We start from the raw sequence: 23,174 nt of genomic DNA on the forward strand, positions 1-23,174 counted from the left end.
CATCACTAAGTAAAGCATTGCTATTTGAAAAAGTGGCTGGTACTTCTGTTTCCAAGTTAGTACAATTTCACATAGTAAACATTATATAATAATGCTTATATTTTCTTATACTGCCAATTTTTTTATTCATATTAGTAATTTTAGACATTTTATTTTAAATGTCAGTTTGAGAAAATTGTGGAGTGGGTAGATAAAGATCTACCGAAAAAGGTGAATTGAAACCCAAATATACTGCTTATCAAACCAGAAACCACTGGAAATGTTTAAGTTTGGCAAGGAATTTTTAGAACATTTGACATTTGAATCCAATAGGTACAGTTTACAAAATCGTAGCAAAATGAATTCAATCACAATCGATGAAATGAAGGTATTTTGAGGGACCTGTATGTACATGTCAGCTGTAGATTTACCATTTAGGAGATGGTAATGATCACTACAAACAAGGCAAGAAATGATTTCAAATGCAATGACTGTAAATCGTTGGGAAGAGATTTGTATACATGTACGTATATGCATGGTATCTACTGCAGTGAACAAACTGTAGCAACTATTTAAAACGAAATTTGAATAAAATTAATTTTTTTATTATCACTAAGGTTATTTTAAGTAGAAAAAATACAAACATTTTCGTTTAACTTCTCTAGATTATTTGTATGCAACAAAGAATTAAATAGTTTATTTTGTTCACTGTATGAGACTCTGAAAAAATAGAAGATATAATTTATAACTGATATCATTAAAACAATCTAAATATTATTGTATTTTAATGAAACAGAACAAAACCATTTAGTAGAGATGATATATAGAAAGATTACAAAAACTTCATCTTTTTGTAACTATGTTAATTAATTAATTTTCGAATAGTACACCAATCCATACAAGAGGACTTTCGTCTCGCCATATACTTAGAGTGCCTCCATAATGCTAAGACACTATACATTTACAAACATTCATACCTTCCACTGGATGTGAACCCAGGTCCTTCGGTACAGTAAAGAAGTAAACTAATTGATATGTTAGCTACGGCTATTGATATGTTAGTTACTTGATGGCATCAAAAGAAGTGGTACTTACCATAATACGCTGTCATATCCATGGGATTGGATACCACAAGGCTGTAACACTTCCTCAGTTCTCGGTGAAATAGCTGCGTGCAGCACACTAAATTCACTAACTGCTGATTGTCCACTGGAATACCGTCAGCTACGTCACTGGAAAAACAAAAAATGCATTGCTAAACGTTGTTTCTTATTCCAATGTAAGTTGAAGAATTGTAATGCAAACTAAAATATAATTAAAATATCAGTTTCTTCTGGTTTATCTGAAAGTTGCTATTCGATTTTCAGTACATTTCTTTGTGTACAGATGCTTTTAAAACATTTAAATATAAGTGAATATCAATTAGAAAATACTTTTAAAATCTTCTTACGTAAAAATAGACATATCGAACATAAAAGCAAAATTAAACATAAGGAAGATCGGGAAGTAATATCGTATAAGGGAGTATCAACATTTGTAATCGATTGCCTACAGCGAAGGAAACTGTCGAAGATATTTTTGCAAGTGACTTTTTTCTTTTGTTTTACAAGGCAGTTTCATTTTTATCCTACCCTTGTTTCAAATGTGAAGCCTAAACCCGGAAGAGCTGCATATTCGACATTGCATGTCATTTGAGTTTTCCAAAGGTATTAAGGCAGTAAATGCTATTAAAACCATTTGTGATGTTTATGCAGCCGCATGATTTCCCCATAAATGCCAAACGTAGTATGCAAGGTTCAGGTCAAGTAATTTTTAATTTTGTGGCTCGCCTCATACAGGAAGACTAGTATCGCTTGATAATGATATTTTACGTGGAGAAGTGGAAGCGGATACTTATCAGACGATCAAAGAGTTATCGGATGAACGTGACACACCTTGGGAGACAATTCAAGAGCATTTGACACATATTGGTAAAACCAGCCACACGTTTTCAGAAAACAATGCTAATCGTTCAGTCACCTATAGTTTACTGTTGCAACAATAACATAAATGCATTTACTGATCGTGTTGTGATTGATTCTTTATGCCAGCACCAAAAGTAAAATATGTAATGTGGACACCACATTACTTAGGTGAACAGGTCACATATTACAGGCTGCCTGACATCGTCCGACCCTGTGTGTAATAAGGTGAAAACATTGACAGGAGTTACGACCAGCATTTCGAGGGTGGTAACCAGAATGCTAATAAACACTTCAGATGCAAAGAATAACCCTAAGTCCAACACTTCAGATGAGTTAGTGAAGATGTAGAATTCTGACCTAACCGCAGAAGGAACCAGGTGCAAGGAACTGTGGAGGGGTAGTATTGACGTCAGGGGTATAAAGTTTCTGATAAGCTGAAAGGAAGGAAAGATATTTAATAATATAGATATCAACTAAATTATTACTTGTTACGGACGATTCTCAGTTATTTTAAGACATGTGGACTTCAAGAAAATTGTCAATTTTGTAAAGTAAAAGATAATAATTGCCACTTCCTTGAATCTTGTAGTTTTACTAGAGGCCTTCTGTCCGCCCAGGGTTTTTGCTAAAAAAGCACAAATTTCCCAAAATTATTATAAGAAGAAATTATTTTCTTGATTTTGATGTAAAAATTCTCCTGGTATTTTATACCTGGGTTTGTGTACTTTTAATATGTTGTCATAATTTCTTTGACATATTTTAATATGCACGAATATATACGTTCTTGATGATATCACAAAATTATTCTAGGTCATATATATACGGCCTTGCCGGTAGGAAGGTTAATCAATTTTACAATCCGTTTTGGAAACGCGATTCCTTTATTCTGTCCGTAAATACAGATGTCACGCAAAAACATTATTCAAATAGATCGAGAGCAGTCAAAATGGATATTATCGTTGAAATATGCTACCCGAAATTTTTCGCGATTACAATATTTCCTTTAGCCAAGCTTGCAACTAAGACTTAACTAAAGAGTTAGGGGCCTTGGGGAGAGAGTTGACAATGGAGGCCCGTCTTTTTTTTTTTTTTTTTTTTTCAGTTAGCGTTGAACATTTTCTCAATAGTTTACGTAACTTGTACACACTGACAGAATGAAACATTTTTTGATAAATGTCTCGTTGATGTATGGTTATGATTACAGTATGCTATTTTTTATTTTTGTTTAATTCTAATAATCCTGTTAAGTTAATGATATTTTAAGAATGCAGCTAACCTGTTTGCCGGAGACCAAACCCGGATGGAACTTCCACTGTTCAGCGGTCTTAACCATTCGCTCACTGGTGGGCAGTCTATATTTATCATGACGGGAAAACTTATGAACTGAGTTAGTTTTATTTGTGAATTAATTTTATTTTTGAGACATAAGAAATAATCACATTTTCCTGTCTTGCTTTTGTGATGTAAATATTTAGGATGACCACTTAGCAGCTGGGAGATTCTTGTTCTAAATCACGGCGATTGCAGTGTTTTTTTTTTTTTTTTTTTTTTTTTTTTTTTTCGTTTCATTCTCCGAAAAATTTGATGTCCTTAAAATAGTAGCCTAGTAATAAACAACTATTCCTGATCACCTGAATCGGGTTGACTGGTTGTCGCATCTCACGCAGGCCTCATTTTGAGAGTGACACAAATATAAAGAATTATCGAATCTCCCCAAGCTTGCCCTCGTGATGTCGGTAGTTATTACAATCAGCTCGTATATTAAAAACCTATGTTCAAATCTCGACGAATTAACAATTGGTTAAGTTGCCATTTAAACACAGGAAATCAGACGAGGGCATCCCGCCTATGGAGATGACTGTCTTCGTAGAGGACGTTCTAAGAGAAACTGACTCGTATTCAACGTAGAAATTCGAGAAACCATGAGAAACATCTATGCAGACAGCCCGTTTGCTTGTTTGGAAGCTCGGTTGAACGACTAGTTTTCAGCGGTCTCCATCACTCTGCCACTGATGGATCAGAACGGCTGTTTTTTTATTTTTATTTCCCACTTTAGCTGCCTAAAATACTGATTATTAAAAGGAAATAAATGACTATGATGAATCCAGCTAATATAAGTTTACGGGTCCAGCTAGTAATTAATAATTGAAATGAATCTGCGTTTATTGCTTTTAAATCGCTTAGTTTGTTAATTAACAAGAATAAGTTTTAAAAAAAATATTATCTTACGCTTTGCTAAACACTACAGATTGCCGCGGAGAAGATAAAAATATTTTATTTCCGGTTGTAGCAGCACATATCATTTAAATTTCTGAGCGCGTTCATTAAATTCGAAAGACAAATATTTTGCATTTTTTGGAGTGGCAACACACTTATTTTACATGGCTAAGTTTTCTACAAGGAAGTTAGCCTTCTATGTATGTTCCATGCAATGAAAATGAAGCTATGAAACGTCACCGGTATGGTACTTATCATGGCCGCTGTCGTACAAGGACTTCTTGTTGGTTTTGTTTACATTCTAATCGGCGTTCTCTACATGTTAGCTATTCATCATTGAACGTTTATAAGTCTCCCGTTCTAGTTTTAATACTTAACATAAAATATTTTCTTCTTAGTATATGAAAAAATCACAAGGATTGCAAATAACGTTTTCAAATTTAATAAAAATCTAGGTACATGAGAATGCGTAAATGGTGGTACCAGTTACGCATAAAACCTGGAAGATGGGTGGAAGCGTCAATGGTATTTTATATAAATTATGTCTAAAACACATTTCTCAGCCTGCGGACGTTGAAATTTCGTGTAGTTTTATTTAACAGTATGTTTCGTAGTCTTACCCGTACGCTGTATGGTGTCTATGAAATGTCCTGACGTCACGTTGCTGACATTTGCCTGTCTTCCCTTTTGTGATGTCAGGCTTACTCCATCTATTCTAACGTCTTTGGTTTCCTGACTAAATTTGAAAATAACATTATCTTTTGGCGCTTTGCTGAGTTGCATCAGAAAGCTTTTATACCACTGAGGATTAAATCAAAAGTTCTTTAAATTCGCACAAAATATGAAATAAATAAATTAAAAACCAATTCAAAATCAGGGTTTCAATGTGCTCATTAAAGTTAAGATTTAAAATAATTTATTGCTTTTTTACTCAACTTATGAAACTAAACTGTTACACCAGTAAAAGTTTAGTTTTGATTTATTAATTTAATTCACTTAAATTATTCTTTAGAAAACAAAAGCGTAAAAGAAAATGGCAGATTATCAATATGGGAGAGTATAGCTTTAATATGCTGGTTTTAAATTTCACTTTCTGAATAAATTATGTCAAGAGCAATTGCGTTTAAATGAAAATGTGCTTAAATGAATGTGAAGAGAAAAACACAAAGGACAGCAGCAGTACAGAGTAACCTTACACCTGCATTTCTCTTACAAAGACTGTTACAAACAATATATATTGTTCCTCCTTATTCATTACCTAGTTTAAGAGAAGAGTTAAATTGGATGAGAATTTCACACTGAAACGAAAACCGTTCTTCTTTAAATGGATTCTTGATCTGCCGGAGATTTTTGGAATTCCAGAAATTCTTTAGAAGACGGCTATTCTTTAGTCTGTTTATCCTATTTTATCCGCTAAAGGGGACAGAGTGAGAATATTTGTTGAAAGGAAACTTATGTAGATTCGGTAGTAACTTTTTTCTTTTTAACTTTATTATTAAAGTTCACTATTTTCGCAATTACACTCCATAAAATTCAATAGTAAGACCACAAAACTTTTAAAAGCAGTGTATAGAACAGCGTTTACCTGCATTCCTCATACAGTGTTAAATGTTGTCATTCATTTGTTTTCACAGAAAGATTGCTGTTCTCAAACTTCAATTTTACGTCGAATCATCACATTTGTTGCTCGTTTCATTTTTCAAAAAACTAGCCGCTGACGCGGGCAGCCGCCTAAAACAGTTAATATAAAAGAGGAAATATATACATATAACGCTTTTAATAAATCCAGCTACTGCCGTTTCACGGGTCCAGTTGATAATTTTTAAAAGCTGGCTGGTAATTAATAAAAAAAAGAGAATTGCGTTTATTGCTTTTAAATCGTTTAGCTGGTTTATTACTGGCAGGCAGATTAAATTAAAAAACAAACATCCAAACAGCAACAAACTAGCACATGAATGTTAAAAATATTTTACGTCAGATATCCTTAGAATTTGCGATAAAGTGTTTAATTGTTACCATACTTTTTTGTATTCTCTATATTATTCTTTTAAAGTAATACATGAGATAACATCGCTGGCAACTTAATTTTTATTTGTGTGGTATTACTTTTCATACTAGCTACATTATTCCTTTTAACTTGTAGAGACATGAGGTTAATTGGAAGCAGGAGAGATGAAAAATGAACCGCGCCTTCGCTGGGAATCGAACCACGAACCTCTGGAATACGAACCCAGAGTGCAGACCACTACACTATGAAGGCATGTCAAAAAGGCAGGAGAAATACCTTATATACTCCCTCTTTTAAGGGGCGACTGGCATTTTCAGGGGACTCAATCGCGAATTCCCCGATGTGGAGAATCATCATCCACCACCCGCTTTAGTTCGGGCCTCAGTGTAGAGACGTTAGGTATTTTTGGAAGCAGGCAAGATGAAAATGCCAAGAAGGTGGGAGAAATACCTTATAAACTTTCTAAATAGTGGGAAAAAATTGGTTACAATACCCTTTCTATTTGTTGTCATACAATTTTTAAAGTCGCTCTATTGCTTTTTAAAAATATTACTCGTTGTTTCGTTGTATGTGTGATGGTTCGACAAAACGGAATTTGGACACCACATGGAAATGAACTATAATCAGTTTATTGTAGCTAGTAGACCACAGATTACAGGAACTCTCGTATTCTGTTTCACAATTCTCGTCATCACAACTTACCACCTTGAGATATGGAGACTTTACTCCTTCACATTACTCCTGACGGCCTCTCTGACATTCTAAACTCCTTCACTGCAGACTCTTCCTCTAACTTACCCACTTGCGTTTTCGCAACCAGACATGATTACAAATCTTATGACGCCACTGCCTATGAGGCAGCAGTACCTTTTGGTGGCAACATTTGGGAAGTTCTGCGATCAAAACGTTAGGTTTGAAACTAATAGCACCTTAGGTACTAATAATTATTTTAGTTTAACTAATAAGTTTTTTTTGTTATTGCTTCGGTTCTGGTATACTTCCCTTAATAATCTTCAAGGTTTGCGAATTTTTATTATTTTTCATGTTGTTTGCTCCACTAACGTTTCGCATGAGCATTAAAATTACTGCCTTGATAATAAACAGTTTAAATTGATATAACGCATTGCCTTTCCTGAACAGCAAAATAATTCATGAAATCTGTCCTACTTTTATAACACAATTAATTTACATACATTGCGTTTATTACATCAGTAGAACTGCCACTATATATTAATCACTAAAACTGAGAATGAACTATTAGTATTCTAACCAGGAGAAGGCTATTTAATCTGCTTATAATTTATTGAGTCATATAAAACTGAGCCTAAATTTCAGTATTGTTAATAATATGAGATATTAATATCCTGAAAATATTTTTCATCTCATAAAATGTTTGCTGAAGATTAATTAATGATATTAAAAATTTAAGACGTAGGTATTTTTACGTTAACAACTAAAGTGAAAGTAAGAGAAAAATTTAGAAATTAACGTATGCAGACATTTCAACAGAATTTTATAATGAATTAGAAAATATTCCTAGCAGTGGAGTAGTTATTTTACAGGGATTCATGATTAATTATTGTAGAATATACATATTTTTTGTTGCGATCAATGAATTATCCATTTGATTTGAATAGTATGAGCGGAAAGTCTATCAAGATATTTCAGGGCTTTAAAATAAGCTTAAAGGTCAGTTAATTTAGTATGAAAGTATCTTTTTTTCATTAATAAAATTAGATTAAGAGGTCAGTTTGCTATTTCAAAGTTTCTTATTTATCCACTTTAGGACTAGACTATTTTTAGAGACTAAAACATCAGTTTGTACCTTTCTGTAATATATTAATTCTCAACTCCTAGAACCATCAACACAGTCTATTAACTTGTCGCCCTGCCTTACATCTAAAATACAATAAATACAAACTTAGATGAAGATTTAAATAAACCATTTTATCAACACGATAGCCTGACGTTACACAAGCTATTCAATAACATTGTTACGAATTTTGTATTTAGATAGCTAATTTGAGTAGAATTATAATTAAAATTGTTGTATTTTTCTGTCTAATGCAGAAGAGAAAGCTGTGCCGGAAAAAGAAAAAAATACAGAAGCACATGCATTTAACATCGAGTAAATGGATATCTCAGTAATTTGTATTCAAATTTAATAAATGCAATTGACCACTGTGTTAGCTGTAACTGTAACTGCATCCTCTTATTACTTTCCAGAAATCTCGAAAAGTAGAAATTACTAGAAATACCCCGTGACCGATTGAAATCTATAAAAGGCCAGGGAGAGAATATCTGAATTCGGTTGTTTAGTTAGTTGCTTAGTTACTGTTATTGCGAGTTGCAGTTCCGCGTTAACTGAGATAAATTGAAGTTAGCTTTCTCTATAAATGCGCATTGCATTGAGTTGTATTTTAATAGCTTTTGAGTCAATTAGCGTTATGGGGCCAACTCCGTTAGAATCTTGATAGCTTCGGCTATATCTTTTTAGTTACGATTAGTTAAGTTCTAATTCTTAGTTTTGTAAGTTCAAGCCCGAGTGTCGGCTTTATTGTAAAACTCCAAGACGGAGTTCTGTTAAATCTTATTTGAATAATAAAGGGTCTTTTAACCCTTTCCAAGTTTAATTACTGTCTCACGAACTCAAGCGATTATTCACTTACTAGTTCTTAAGATTCTTCACATTCAACTGTAACTTAAAGACACACAGTAGAGAATCTTACATCGTTAAGGTACAAAAATGGATTTACATTAGGGATTACATAATAGATTGTGAATACACATTTTTAAATTGTCATTTCGGAGTTGGATGAAAACATATTGTTACCTCCTGACTTGCGGCATCAGTATGTCGCTGGTTGAAATACACAACTCGAGGCACTTCCTGCGGGTCTCTTTGATGCGATCTCGAATCTCTGGACAGTCCTGGGGCTTAGCTACATGCATCAAATGGTCGCGAAACACAGCCAGGTAGTTGTTGAGTTCCTCAATGTTCTGCAAAATAAATTATAATTATGTAAGCGTTACACTATTATGTCAAAATTTATCTCTCTTAAATATTTTAATTCGCATTTCAGAAAAATTTATCTAAAAATACTTATTGAAGTAGTTACATTTATGAACGATCACACTACTCTGTCCAGGAGAGTATTTTAAATTATTAAAACAAAAATTATCGTAAAAGTACCAAAAAATAAAAATTATCTACAATGTTTGTATTTCTGTAATCAATGCACTATTTTTTAATATGTACTCCAGAATAACAGAAATTATTTGTAAATTAACTAAAAATTATTTCTAAATTAATAATTACTTCAAAATCTGTTAATGGCGTCTGTGCAAGTTTCATTACTTTTTGATGAAAAACTTCCTATTTCGCTTGCAGTTTTGGCGAATGCATAAAAAAGTTTAGAAACTTTTCAGTAGTTATGAACGATTTTTACAAACGTGTTTTAAGAAAGAAAAAATGAAAAATTTTAATTTTTGTTTACGTGTTTATTTGTAGTGTTATCTTACTACAGTTTCGTGGACAATATCCAGAACTATCAATGCCCAGTAGAAGTCGTATGCCCCTATTCGTTCAGGTGGCATGAGATCCGGATGGAGGAAATGGGGATGTCACAAGCTGATGATGCTAGACGTCTCAATGGCTCTCGCAGTGTGGTCCACCGACTATGGAATTAGTTTAAATCCGAGGATTCTGAGTCTAGAAGACATCTTACTACAGTTTCGTGGACAATATCCAGAACTATCAATGCCCAGTAGAAGTCGTATGCCCCTATTCGTTCAGGTGGCATGAGATCCGGATGGAGGAAATGGGGATGTCACAAGCTGATGATGCTAGACGTCTCAATGGCTCTCGCAGTGTGGTCCACCGACTATGGAATTAGTTTAAATCCGAGGATTCTGAGTCTAGAAGACATGTTCTGGGCAGACCTAGAGTTACAACACCTACGGGAGACGGTTATTTATATCTTTAGGCCCAAAGGATAAGTAACATAACTAAGCTCATGGCAAATCATTTAGTGGGAACAGGAACAAGAATGTCAGCTACTGCAGTGCGCAGATGACTGCACAGTACAGGTCTGTATGCGAGACGATCAGCTGTTTGTGTCCCCTTGATCCGAGGGCACAGAGCTGCTCGTTTATATTGGGCAAGAACTGGACCAGTTAAAAATGGGCGTCTGTTCTGTTCACAGACGAGTACAGGTTCACCTTGTAGAGTGATTCAGGTCGTCAGCTGATCTGGAGGGAACAACGCACCAGATGCAACGAATCCCACATTGTGGAAAGACACAGTTGCAGAGGTGGTGGGATAATGGTTTGGGCTGGAATATTTCTCGGTGGTCTCACTGACCTGCATGTGTTCCATGGAGGAACTTTGATTAGAGATATCCAGACGAGATCCCTTATGTCAACACATATGCCGCTGCTATTGGTCCTGGATTTCTTCTGATGGACGACAATCGCGACTGCACCGAGTTCGGGTTGCTGAAGAATATATTGAGGATCACGGTATGGAGCGGATGCAATGGCCAGCTCAATTCCTAGACCTGAATCCGATAGAGCATCAAGGTCGTTAAATGAGCTTGAACAAAGATTACTCCGTGTCTAGTCGTTGCTTCCCATTCCACTGTCAGACAACTTAATTGACAGCATGGAACGTCGCTGCCGCCAACGTATTGAACCTAGGGGTGGACACATTCCTTATTAGAACCCATTTTTGTAATGTTACCACCCTATTTTTTTCAAAAAAGCTGTGGTATACTGTTACTCCAAGATTGGATTTCTCTACCAAGAGCGCAGTTTTTTGTTGTAATTCATGTTTGCGTTGAACTTTAGAAACATTCTATGTCTCATTCATTAAAGAACTGTTTAGTGGACATGTCCTGTAAATTTCTTGTTTCTATGTTACTTCATTCTCTCATTAGACACAAAAGACATGCTGTTTCTTAACTTTTGGAGGCAGTGCATTAAATAGCTTTAACTCGTTCCGCATGACTTATGAAGTGATGCAAATTACAACGCTTTTAATACCACGTATACTTCTAGGCAATGGCATAGGTTGTTAAACTGAATATTATTTACATCCCAAATGTATCAATTATGTGTCTTACAAACTGCGTTTCTGCGCTTAAATTTCGATGATGTTACATGCCTAAATAATTTCCTATACTATTAGGTTCCAAAGTAGTGTTATTACAAAGCGGTCTTTCAACGTATAGCAATTTTTATTTATAATTTTTTGGAATAAAATTTTGAGCCTTGTTACCACATTGCGTCTATTTGTAAGCAATAAAAGCCTTAATGATAAATTATTAACTTATGTTTCCAGGTTCTACAAATTCCAGAAAAATATCTGCTGAATTTCAGATTTAGAACAAAATATATAGAATTTCAGAATTCAGAATAATTTCCCAATTTTAGAACCTAAACAGTTTTTCTTTTTAAATTTCAGAACAATCTTTTAGTTTATGAAACAATTTTCAATTTTCGAGGACATTTAATTTAAAATTTTCAGTTTCAAATATTTTTTATGAATTTCCAAATTCAGATAACTTTACATTTCGGAAATATTTGCAAAAATTCCTCACTTCAAATTTTAGATTCATATTTCAGATTTCAACTTGAGTTAATTTTAACTAAACTTCAGATTCAATTCATATTTCAAATTTAGAAATGATAGAACATGCTAGTTAACCTATTGTTACATGGTTCATACACAAGTATTTGAATATTAGTGCCAGTATTAGATCTGGAACACATAGATGTGGTTTAAAACATTCAGCCTGAATGTTCCAGTCATATTCAGGCTGAACATTAAACGTTGATGGGCTAATTGGGCTCAAACTGAAGTTCATTTCGTAGTAAATGCTCTCTGCATTTATGAGAAGTTTATTATGGAGCAAAGATCTGCTGAGAAATTAGTTGTATATTTTTCAGAATTGTTCCTAATTAAATTTTCCTCTAAATGCAGTCACAGTTTTCAGTGAAAATATTAACGTCTTTCAATATAAATTTTAGACTTGAGTGTTATATTTTGCTTTAATATTTCCTATGATATTTTATTCGATGTTGTTCATTAAAAATAATTTAAAATTGCATTTAATATTTAAGATAAGAAGCGAATTATTCTCATACCTGCCAACTTTATAAAAGTTAAAATCATAAAATTTACAGAAAAGTCAACAAAAAAAGCGTAAAGCCAAACTTAAATGGGCATATATATGAGATATTTACTCGGGCTTAACATTCATCATAAAATATAGAAAGTTAGATTTAAATGAAATTAATTCCAACATATTTTGAATCGGCATTTTCGTGGTTTTTCCCATGTGTAACGTGGATGTGATTCAGTTTACTTTATAAAGACTTCCACGGGGCATCCCTGCCTTTCCATGTAATGTCAGAGAGCGAAGCACGTAAAAATATCAATAACGTTTCTTCTTTTAATAAAATACAATTTTAAAATAAGTTTTAAATACGTTGATTCCGAAATTTAAATAAGATGATAAATGTTTGTGATAATGTTTATCATCTTATTTAAATTCAAATTCAAGAGATTTAAAATATTTAAAATGAAAAACAAAAGTAATATTAAACACGGCAGAGGAAAATGGAAAATTTTCAGTTAATGTTACTTTAATAAAAAATGTAACTTTATTATAGGATTTTTATTTTAATAAAATCATAATAGCACTATTATATTTGTTGAAAATATCATCACAAAATTCATAAATTATCGAATCAAAATTTTAATTCAAAACTGATCTTTAAGTCGCAGAATTACTGAGAAATGTACAAACTTCATGACAGATAATAAAATTCTTTTTATCCGAAAAGGGAAGCAACTTTTCTTTTAAGTAATAAAGAGGATGAAGTTAAGTGACAACCCAAATATAGGCCAAATTTATGAGCCTAATATAAAATGAGAAATGAAAACATTTACTTAAAAAAAATTAAGTTAAATTAAAAATATTAAATAAAATTGTGCCAGTATTGCGATTTGTTGGAAATTAAAAATTTTTGGCTCCTTCATAAAAAATATCTAAATTTGTTGGAAATTTCACGCGTAAAATGATAAAATCAGCATACTTTTATATAAATTACAAAGCATTGAGGAAAAGTCGGCAGATATGAATTGACGGTAGTGATGATGAAATTAAAAACTGATTAAATACAAATAAACTATGAATACATTAATTAAGTATTACGTTTTTAACATTTAATATGTTTGCTGATTTGACATAATTGAATAATGGGGATTAACGGGGAGATTTTGTTTCAGAGCAATATGCGATTTTAATCTGATAAAATCCGAATGAATTGGTTATCCGATATCTCCTAAAGCTCCGAACGTGCTGGATTATCACGTTACGGTTTTTGCTACACACGTCTGTGATACCTCATGACATAGAATATCTACAAATGCTGTTTATGTCGCGAAGTCTGTGACATTTCGAGGATATGTTCATTTTCAGATGTCCAAAAGACTTTGAAATTTGACTTTCTGAATATGTCTTGTTTAAGTTGCTTTGCTGTGGGATATCGGATGATGTCTTGAAGAGCTCTGAGCTACGTTTAGGATTTCACCGTTTAATATCTTAAGTATATGTGTGCTGCATGTTCTAGAGGATTTACGTCATTAGGCATTTTGAGGATATTTATTCTCAATTCTAGTAGTTTGATTTTTAAAATTGATAGAGAATATTCTCGGGGTACATTGAAATTATGTATTAAGGGAATCTTCCGTTATTTTTGAGGATGTGGCAAACAGGAGTTTTAACTCTTTGAAGACCCTAACGCCCCAGACGGCCTTTCATTCAAACGACCACAACCGCCCAAAACGGCCGAAATTCCGATGTTGTTTTCTTCCCTCCCCTAAGGTAGCAGGTTCATTTTCCCCAAATGCATTGTTTCAGTTTTTTACAGACAGCTTGTCCTAAAAGGATTTATTTATGGTTTCTTATCTTTATTTGTTAGGAAACAGACAGGATGAGATTTGAAATCTTCACTCTTCTTTGTGCGTTAATGGATGGGGAGGGGAGGAAATTACTGCGATTCTCCGAAAACCTTTTCGGGCGGTTCGGTATTTTATGCGTACAGGTTAGCGAAAACTTCGGTTTTCAAAGAGTTAATGGTCACATCCGAGGAAAGTGGAGAACACTTTATGAGATATTGACATACACAACCGAGATGATGTGTTAGAGGTATATTTGGGGTTGTTTCGAGGCTACAGTAAGTTAGAGGCTCTAATGTCACAGTATCCCGTGTACAGTAAAAAGACTCAACAGGGACGTCCTGAGGGTATATTGAGATACTGATACATACAGTCGAAAGGATGTGTTAGAGGGATATTTCTCAAATCTTGACGATATGATAAACAGGAGTTTCAATGTTCATATTATGTGCACAGTCGAGAGGACGTAACTCGTGTATTCTGGAGATATACTGAACTTTTGTATAATACAATTGGCGAGGTACGCTATGTGGAAATTTTGAGGACTGGTATTCCAATGCTGACTATATCCAGCATATTTGATCATCTGGCAACGCTTAAAATGCCAGATGATTGGATTTTTACTGTATCACCGAGTAAAGGAAATGCATATTTGACATATGCATTTATAATCTAAGAAGATCCAACAAAGATTCTTAAAACTTTCCCTTTACCGCTAAACTCTTAATCGTATATATTTTAAGCATTGCCTGCGAGAACTTTCTAATCTTTTGCTTTAAGTTATTTTTTACGTTACATTACCAGTTCGTCTTTTGCATTAATGTTTCATAAACAGTCATGAAACTTTTATCTTAAGCCTTCCCAGTTAAATGTTATAATTCTTTCTTCTTTAGACTGTTAAGATTTGTCTTAAATATTTTTTTGAAGGTGAGCTTGTTTTGCTTGGAATTAGCAAAGTATTTACAAAGGTGGTTATAAATGTAGATAATATTTTATCAGAAATGCATAGCTAATAGAAAGGCCTAAGTAGCTTGTTTACTGTTAGAGTAAATAAGTTTACGTAAATACATGGTTTAAGTGATAATGCTTGGTTCAAACGTCTTCTGTAATTTTCATTTTCAAGTAGTGAATAAAAGCCCAAGCCCTTCAATGTAACAAAAAGGAAATGTAATTTTTCTCATAAAAATATGTATAATATACATACAAGGATTAAAAAGCTATGTCTAAATTAAAAATTTCGGTAATTTTCAGAATCTCCTATTATTTACGGGTTCCTGAACTAGGACACTTTTAGAGAAATTCAAATTTTCAAAATAAAAATGTCTTAAAAATGAGAACATGCACAAAAGGAATTTTTTAATGACACGATGATTTGAAAAATTAACGACAACAATTATATCAAAAACACATTAACACCCGAAAGAGAACAAGTTATATAAAAAAATTTAGCATGGATGAAGTTAAAAATATGCACACATTCTTAGTAAAAAATACGCATACTTAAAATAATAAAAAAATGATTTTTGATCAAATACATAAAAAATGTTTCGCTATCTTTTTGAGAGCAGTTTTTTTTCTTTGCGAGGAAGGCTTCGAAAAAATTATTTTAAGAAAATTCAGAGTTTACAAGAGGATTTTAAAAGATTTTTTTATCAGTCCAAGAATTAAAACCCTTCTCGATATCCTAACCGTTTAACAAAAACTCTGTTTCGTTTTTTCCTTGTCATTTTCTACGTTTTATAAACTTTGTCTTTTTTATCATATTTAACCAATTCTTTTTCATAAAAAGTTACTTTAATTTATTCATTATTCGGATCTTTCAGTCTATAAGTAGGAGAATCCATAGTTAAAACTTCCCAAATAATAAAATTCTCTCCTTTGAAGACCTTAATTTCCTATTTTTTAATTTATCTCGCTTTATATAAAATTCTTATAAACTACAGCTTCGGTAATTAAGACACAATAACACGCCGAATAAATACTAATTCAGAAGTCAAACAACAAAAATCAGCGTTATATTTACAAAATTTTCCCATGACTAGTTTCGATAGTTTTACCGAACCACCATCTTCAGCTGCAAAACCGCAAATGAACCAGATAGGAAATAATGATTAGATAAGATAAGAAAGCCTGGACAAGAATAAGCAAGTGGCGCCATCTGTTGGTGAAACCAGAACTAAAAAATAATTTCTTTAAAAACCGAAGGCAAATTTGGATTGGAATTAGGATCGTTAACTAGAACAGAAAGATTTTTATGAAGGTGAAATGCCTCTAGAAAATCCAGTTCTCCAATGGAAGATGTTTTATGAATAATTTTGGCAGCAGAAAAACTGAAAGTGTGGTTTTCGGACCAACAATCTTGAGCAACAGAAAACTTCTGTGTTTCCTTTTTTCTAACATATGCCTCATGTTCCTTGACGCGAAATTTTAAGGCTCTCTTAGTTTGGGCCAATGTAAATTAAACCACACTGGCAAGGAATCCTATAAATACCCCAGGAATTCATATCCGGAATGGGGTCCTTGAGTATGGAACTCGGAATTTTATTGATGGGAGAATAATTCTATTGATCCTGCTATTCAGTTCACTTTTGAACTTGAGACTTGCAATTCTCTTCCGTTTCTCGACATTCTGGTCACACGTGACACATCCAACTTCAGTACTACGGTTTACCGTAAACCTTCATCGGTTTGCCTTCCACCACACTTTAAATCATGTCATCCGACTAAACAAAAGTTAGCTTCATTTTATTCCTATGTTTTTCGTGCTCTTCAAGTTTGCTCCTCCAAACTAGCCCTTGATGAAGAACTAAATTATTTAAAAGCAATAGCTATTGACAGGGGCTTTCCACCCAACATTATTAATCAAGCAGTTAAAAAATTCTCATCTCAACACACTAAAAGGCACACTCTTGTTTTAGGAGATTATAAAAATTCTGTTGTCATTCCCTTCTTTCCATCAATTAACTATAAAGTTGCACATATTTTGCAGAAATTTAACTTTCGTGTTGTTTATTTTCCCATCAATAAAATTCCGAGTTCCATACTCAAGGACCCCATTCGGGATATGAATTCCTGGGGTATTTATAGGATTCCTTGCCAGTGTGGTTTAATTTACATTGGCCAAACTAAGAGAGCCTTAAAATTTCGCGTCAAGGAACATGTTAAAAAAAAAGGAAACACAGAAGTCTTCTGTTGCTCAACATTGTTGGTCCGAAAACCACACTTTCAGTTTTTCTGCTGCCAAAATTATTCAAAAAACATCTTCCATTGGAGAACTGGATTTTCTAGAGGCATTTCACATTCATAAAAATCTTTCTGTTCTAGTTAACGATCTTAATTCCAATCCAAATTTGCCTTCGGCCTTTAAAGAAATTATGTTTTAGTTCTGGTTTCACCAACAGATGGCGCCACATGCTTATTCTTGTCCAGGCTTTCTTATCTTATCTAATCATTATTTCCTATCTGGTTCATTTGCGGTTTTACAGCTGAAGATGGTGGTTCGGTAAAACCATCAAAACTAGTCCTGTGAAAAGTTTGTAAATATAACGCTGATTTTTGTTGTTTGACTTCTGAATTAGTACAGCTTCGGTATCTTTAAAAATGCTCTTACAGGTGTCATTTTTATAGATTGATGATATGAATTGTTATTCATTTTAACTAATTTATCTAACACATTTACATATCTTTTAGTTCAGTTGTAAAGAACTTATTTTGTATACTGATCAATTATTTTTATTTTAAGAAACTTTACTTTCCTTTTCCTTCTGTTTTCAATTTCCTGCCATAATGCAAATATGAAATTACCAATTAGTTCAGAAATAGTGTGTAAGTAGCAGAATTGAAACTTCGTGATAGAAGAGTCAGTTACGCGTAGAACGGTTTACGTCGAGAATGAGTTTATGCCGGGATCGAGATTTATGCCGAGAGCTTACAAGTAGCTCTGTAGTTGAATATTTGTGCTAACCACAAACCTTTAGATTATTTGATATTTTAAGACTCGGCTTTGCTGTGGGCAGCCGATAAATCTGATTTAGATTTAGGTAAGAGTCAGTTGTGTAGTTAAAATTTGATTCATTCTGATTGTACATACTATTTTGTGTTTAAGTTCCTGATGCACAGCTGGTGGTTATTTTGGAAACCACTGCGTGTGTGCATGTTTTGTTCAGTCTAGTTAAAGTAGAAAGGTTGGTATAACCTTCGACGGCAGTCATCTGTTTTTGAAGATAGCAAGAATTCGCTATCCTGTCTTCAGTAATCATCTTCTGCCTGTAACATAGTCTTTGCTTCTGTTACTTAACATATTGTTTGTAAATTCTTCATCATAGGTTTCAGAACTCATTATCAGATCTCGCAATTGTACGAGTTACCTGTGACTTGTAATCTTAGCTCTAAAGCTAGCATTTCAAGGTAATTTTTTTCGGCGTTTGTCTAAATACGCCATCTCGAAATAAATTTACGTAAAGTGATTTTTTCCCCTTTCTTTAGTAGTTCAAAAGTCTCTAATCTAAGTATTGTTTTCGTTAATACTTAAATACTTACGAAGTTGACTAAACTTTCACTTTGTGTTAAACTGTTGTAAATCAATTAAACTTTACTAAAAATAAATCTTCTAGTTACTGCGCAATTGCTTTACAGTAAAACCAAAGCATTGGATTAATCTTTCATATGACAGGGTGGGTTTTATTACCGGAGTGGTAAAAATCATAATTTTTCATATCGCCAGGGTGGTGATTTTCTTCCTATAGCACAGGAAAAGCAGAAGAAAAAAATGAGGTCGAATTTCAGTAATATTTTAAATGTTCGAGACCCAATGTTGATCTGCCATTTTATTTAGATAGTAGCGTTGTTTTATCAGCTAGCTGAAACTTGTAACTGACAATAAATTTGAAAATAAACTATGTATATTTAACAGAGTAAATGTTTTAAAATACAAAAACTACATAAAAGAATTACATGTCAAAATTAAAAAATTGTAACGTGGGACAAGAGGAATAATTGTATCTATGCAAAAATTTCACGAATCTTGAACTAATGGGTGAGTTGTTTTAATAGTGTTGTGTTAATAGGATATTCTTTTATGAAGTAATGGAAATACTGCAATCGCGAAAACGTTTGGGTATCATAATTCAAAGGAAATATCAATTTTGACCGTTTGAATGATTATTTTACGTGAAATCTGTACCTAAGAAGAGAATAAAGGACGTTTTGAAAACGTGTTGCAGAATGGATAGAATAGAGATTTTTTTTTGTGACATCTGTACATACGTACGTATCACTGTATCTCGCATAACTCAAAAACTAGTAGCCTTAGAAAGCTGAAATTTTGTATATGGGACTCTGTAACATATAGTTGTGCATCTCCTTTTTATTGCAATCGGCCGTAACGAACGTATATAAATATATATCTTTACCAACTCTATTACTTGGGTCAGTAAGCTAAGTTTTTTAATTCTTATATATTGGTAAACTGTGCATTCTTTTCGTTAAAAGTGATTGAATTTTGTTTTTCTTATGTTCCGGTTATGATTTTTATACCTTTAGTTTATCTAAATGCAATAATTGTACAATTATTAACAACGTAAGTGCTGCCAAGCCTAAAGAGGCCGCCATTTGTTTACATTTAAATCTCTTAGTAGAATAGTGAATTAAGTCAATTGGTGCACCAACTTCAGTGGCTTTTGCCCAGTGGGACCCAAAGGGAGCTTCTTATTTTGAGCACTGAAAATTTGGTCTTCTTGCCCGTTGGCCGAATTGCTTGTCTTTGAGTAGGAACTCTAATTTTAATTGCAAAACTTATTTTGTGTTTTAAGTCTCTCCGCATTTTCCAGTTTTTAAGGAAGACGTTTTTAATTTTTATGCATTTTTGCCTTGCCGCGAAGTGAGAACCGAATTCATTGAATGAGAAATGGTATATATGCAATTTAATTTGAGGAAATAAGTTTAAATGAAGTGCAACAAAAATGTGTATAATTTAATACGCCGTACAAGGAAGTCATGTGCTGTCCACATCAGATATTTTAAAATCGTTTCCTTTTACGACCTTTCCTTACATTTGCCATTTTTCCTTCGATTACAGAACTTAATATTTTTCTTTATTAAGCTGGTTTAGTTAATCTGCTGTCGGTCAATTGGGAGTCCACTGTAATGCTTTTACTTCACGAATTAATTGCTACATGAAATAGAAAAATGTATAAAAAAAATTCTAGGTAACTAGTTTTAATTTTATTCTTCTACTGTAGCAGCTCTTTATCCTTTTTACTCCCAACTTCTGCCAAGTATATAGTTACAGACAACAATAAGCACAGCTAACACTTATGAAAGAAAAATGCATGCTGTCATTGCTCTTCATAATCTGTTGGAGACGAGTTCTTTCCTGGGAGTTTTAAGACAATGAATAATGGATCACAGATTTCCTCTGAGAGAATAGTTTCTGGTGGAAACGCCTGTTGTTTCTTGATTTCATTAAGCTCTCCTGTGCAAGAGGATGGGCGTCTTTCTTTTTTCTACTGATAGCAACATTGCATTTGTAACTTATTTTGAAATTTTATGGCAGGCCTCAAATTTTTCGAACCGTATACCGCTATAAAAAATACTTTCATTGGTTTTTCAACATATTTTCGTCATAAAATAGTTTACTATGGAAACTGGATTTTAAATTTCTCCTGATTGCTTTGGCAAAATAAAAAATGTTAATAGGAATTAGAGAGTATCTTTACACATTTTTAGAAAGTTTGGATAAAAAAGTAAATGCTTCGGAATAAACATTTAGGGCAAAAGCTTCTTATTTGAAAGGAGAAATATCGTCTGCTACTTTTAAATTTATTCTTCATTCCAAATGTCGCATTCATGAATTCTACGTCGAAATAAGACTCGCAATATATAAATAATATCCGAAAAAGGTAAGACATTTTTTTAGTATTTCTAAAGGTAAATCATTGATAACAGAGAAAATCTGCTGATGCAGAAACAAATCCCAAAGTCTTTAACCCATTAACGACTGACGTTGTGTTTTTCGTATTCTGTAGTTAAATTTTGTATTAGGTAGGTAAAGCTTCATTGTTTCTCGGAAAAAAAGTCTCTGTCACATTGAAAATTTTTATAGAAATAAATGATCGTTCTGACACTTATTTTTTTCTGCAAAGAGGTTTCTTTTAAATTTAAGTAGATCTTATAGAAAGCCCAATTAATCAAATAATTTTATGAAGACAAGCCAATCTTCTAGAAAAATTAGACTTTATTATAGCGTTGAAAGGTAAGGTTATTATTTTGTATATCTTCGTATAAATACATATTTTCTAAGATTTTCTGAAAACCCAAAGTCAGTTCAAAGCCGTGTCTTTATGAATATGCACAGATTTTCATAAATAGATATATCTTCTGTTACCGATTGGACAAAACAACTGTTCTGAAATATTGCATATCCAAAACAAAGGTTTTTAATCTTGAATGAAGGATTATTTATGAAGGAGTTATATGAATATGATACTTTAAAACTTTCATCAGAAGTATGTCTCTATTTAAATATTTTAATTGCCAGTTTCATGCAGATTGAGGTGTTTTTTCAACGCATCTTTCTATAGATGAGCAAATGATACCTTAGTATGGTAGATATTTATGCAAAATGTTTCTCAAACGTTTCGAATAGAAAGTTTGGTGTTTTGCGTTTCTATGAAGAGTACTTATATCCTTTTGATAAAATCTTGGAAAACCTTCAAAGCCACTGATTGATCTCGGACTAGATGGAGCTATAATAGATATTTTAAGTTTGGTAGACACTCCTTCAAACTATTACGTACATTCTGACCTTTTTTATGTCACATATATTGATTTTCTGTTTCAATTAGCTGACATTTTATGTATCTGGAATAAATTTTAAGTACAAATCAGGAAATTGTCCTATTATAACTGTACACAAAATAGAAAACTAGAAACATATGACATCGCATTTAATAAAGAGCATGGTATAGTAGTAATTCGATGGAATTGCAGTTCCTTCGTGGGTATGGATAACTAACGTTAATGCAGTTTATCCGCATTCAGTGGCTAACAGATACGCAAGAATAGGAAACAAATCTGTATTTTTACCTCAGCTAACCCTGCTAAACTTGAGCTAGTCGGAAATGACAAAAAATGAATGGATCATGTGGATATTCAGGTCAATTATTTTGCGATACATATAGAGTGCGAGTAAAAGCTAAGAAAGCGTAACTGACGTTTTTTATGAATTTTATTGATGTAGCTTAATCAACTGCATAGAAATCTTATAAGATTGTTAGGGACTCTATTAGATATTAAAAGAAAGCGTTGCATTGGCGTTGCTAAAAACAAGAGAAAAATATTCTGAAAATTCGCCGCCTTTATCTTTATATATTGATTATGTTAGGGGACCATATTTCTTTTGCAATTTATCCTTAAGCGAAACGAGAAGGGATCCCACAAGTCACATTATCGAGAAAAATTCAACAAACGCAAATAAAAGGTGTAAATACTGTGATATTCAAACAATAACTGTTTGTAAAATGCAATGTGCCTTTGTATAGCAAATGTGGTTTTGACTGACATTACGGTTTTGTAACATTTTGTATCTTCAATAAAAATAAGTACTTTGTTCTTGTGACATTCTCTTAATAGACTCTAATAGAATAAAATATAATTTTTATTCATTTCCTTCAAGTAAAAGGTAGTGTGGTCATTAAAGTGTTAAATGCATGTGTAGCAACAGTAACTACAGTAATGAACAAGGACTTACAACTCGAAAAAGCTAAAATACGAGTACATGATGTTCATCAGCTTCTGCCTAGGCATGTGGCTGAATGCAGAATAATTTGTAGAAACGTGTATTAAGAGATAAATGAAACCTTGATATTGTGACCCTTGATGATGCATGGGATTACCTGAATGACTGGAATAAAAAAGTTACTTATTATTGGAAATAAAGAGAAAAAATGTAAAACCTAGTTCCGTCAATGCAAAATAAGTTTCAATAAGAGATTTTATGATTATCGAAGGATTCTTCTACAATGGGAAATTAAAAATAGGA

General features: G+C 33.0%; 1 protein-coding gene across 1 annotated transcript in view; it reads right to left on the reverse strand.

The window, feature by feature from the left end:
• Window positions 1–23,174, reverse strand: part of LOC118194093 (uncharacterized) — a 152,420-nt gene that overhangs the window by 76,791 nt on the left and 52,455 nt on the right. Inside the window, exons 2-3 of the mRNA XM_085818263.1 lie at window positions 9,002–9,168; window positions 1,075–1,211 (exon numbers count right to left, since the gene is read on the reverse strand). Coding sequence (XP_085674389.1) covers window positions 1,075–1,211; window positions 9,002–9,168 — 304 coding nt within the window. The remainder of the gene's footprint in view (window positions 1–1,074; window positions 1,212–9,001; window positions 9,169–23,174) is intronic.

Source organism: Stegodyphus dumicola, chromosome 6, assembly GCF_044657685.1.
Source record: "Stegodyphus dumicola isolate Sdum_Otavi_A_Nest chromosome 6, ASM4465768v1".
Lineage (NCBI taxonomy): Eukaryota > Metazoa > Arthropoda > Arachnida > Araneae > Eresidae > Stegodyphus > Stegodyphus dumicola.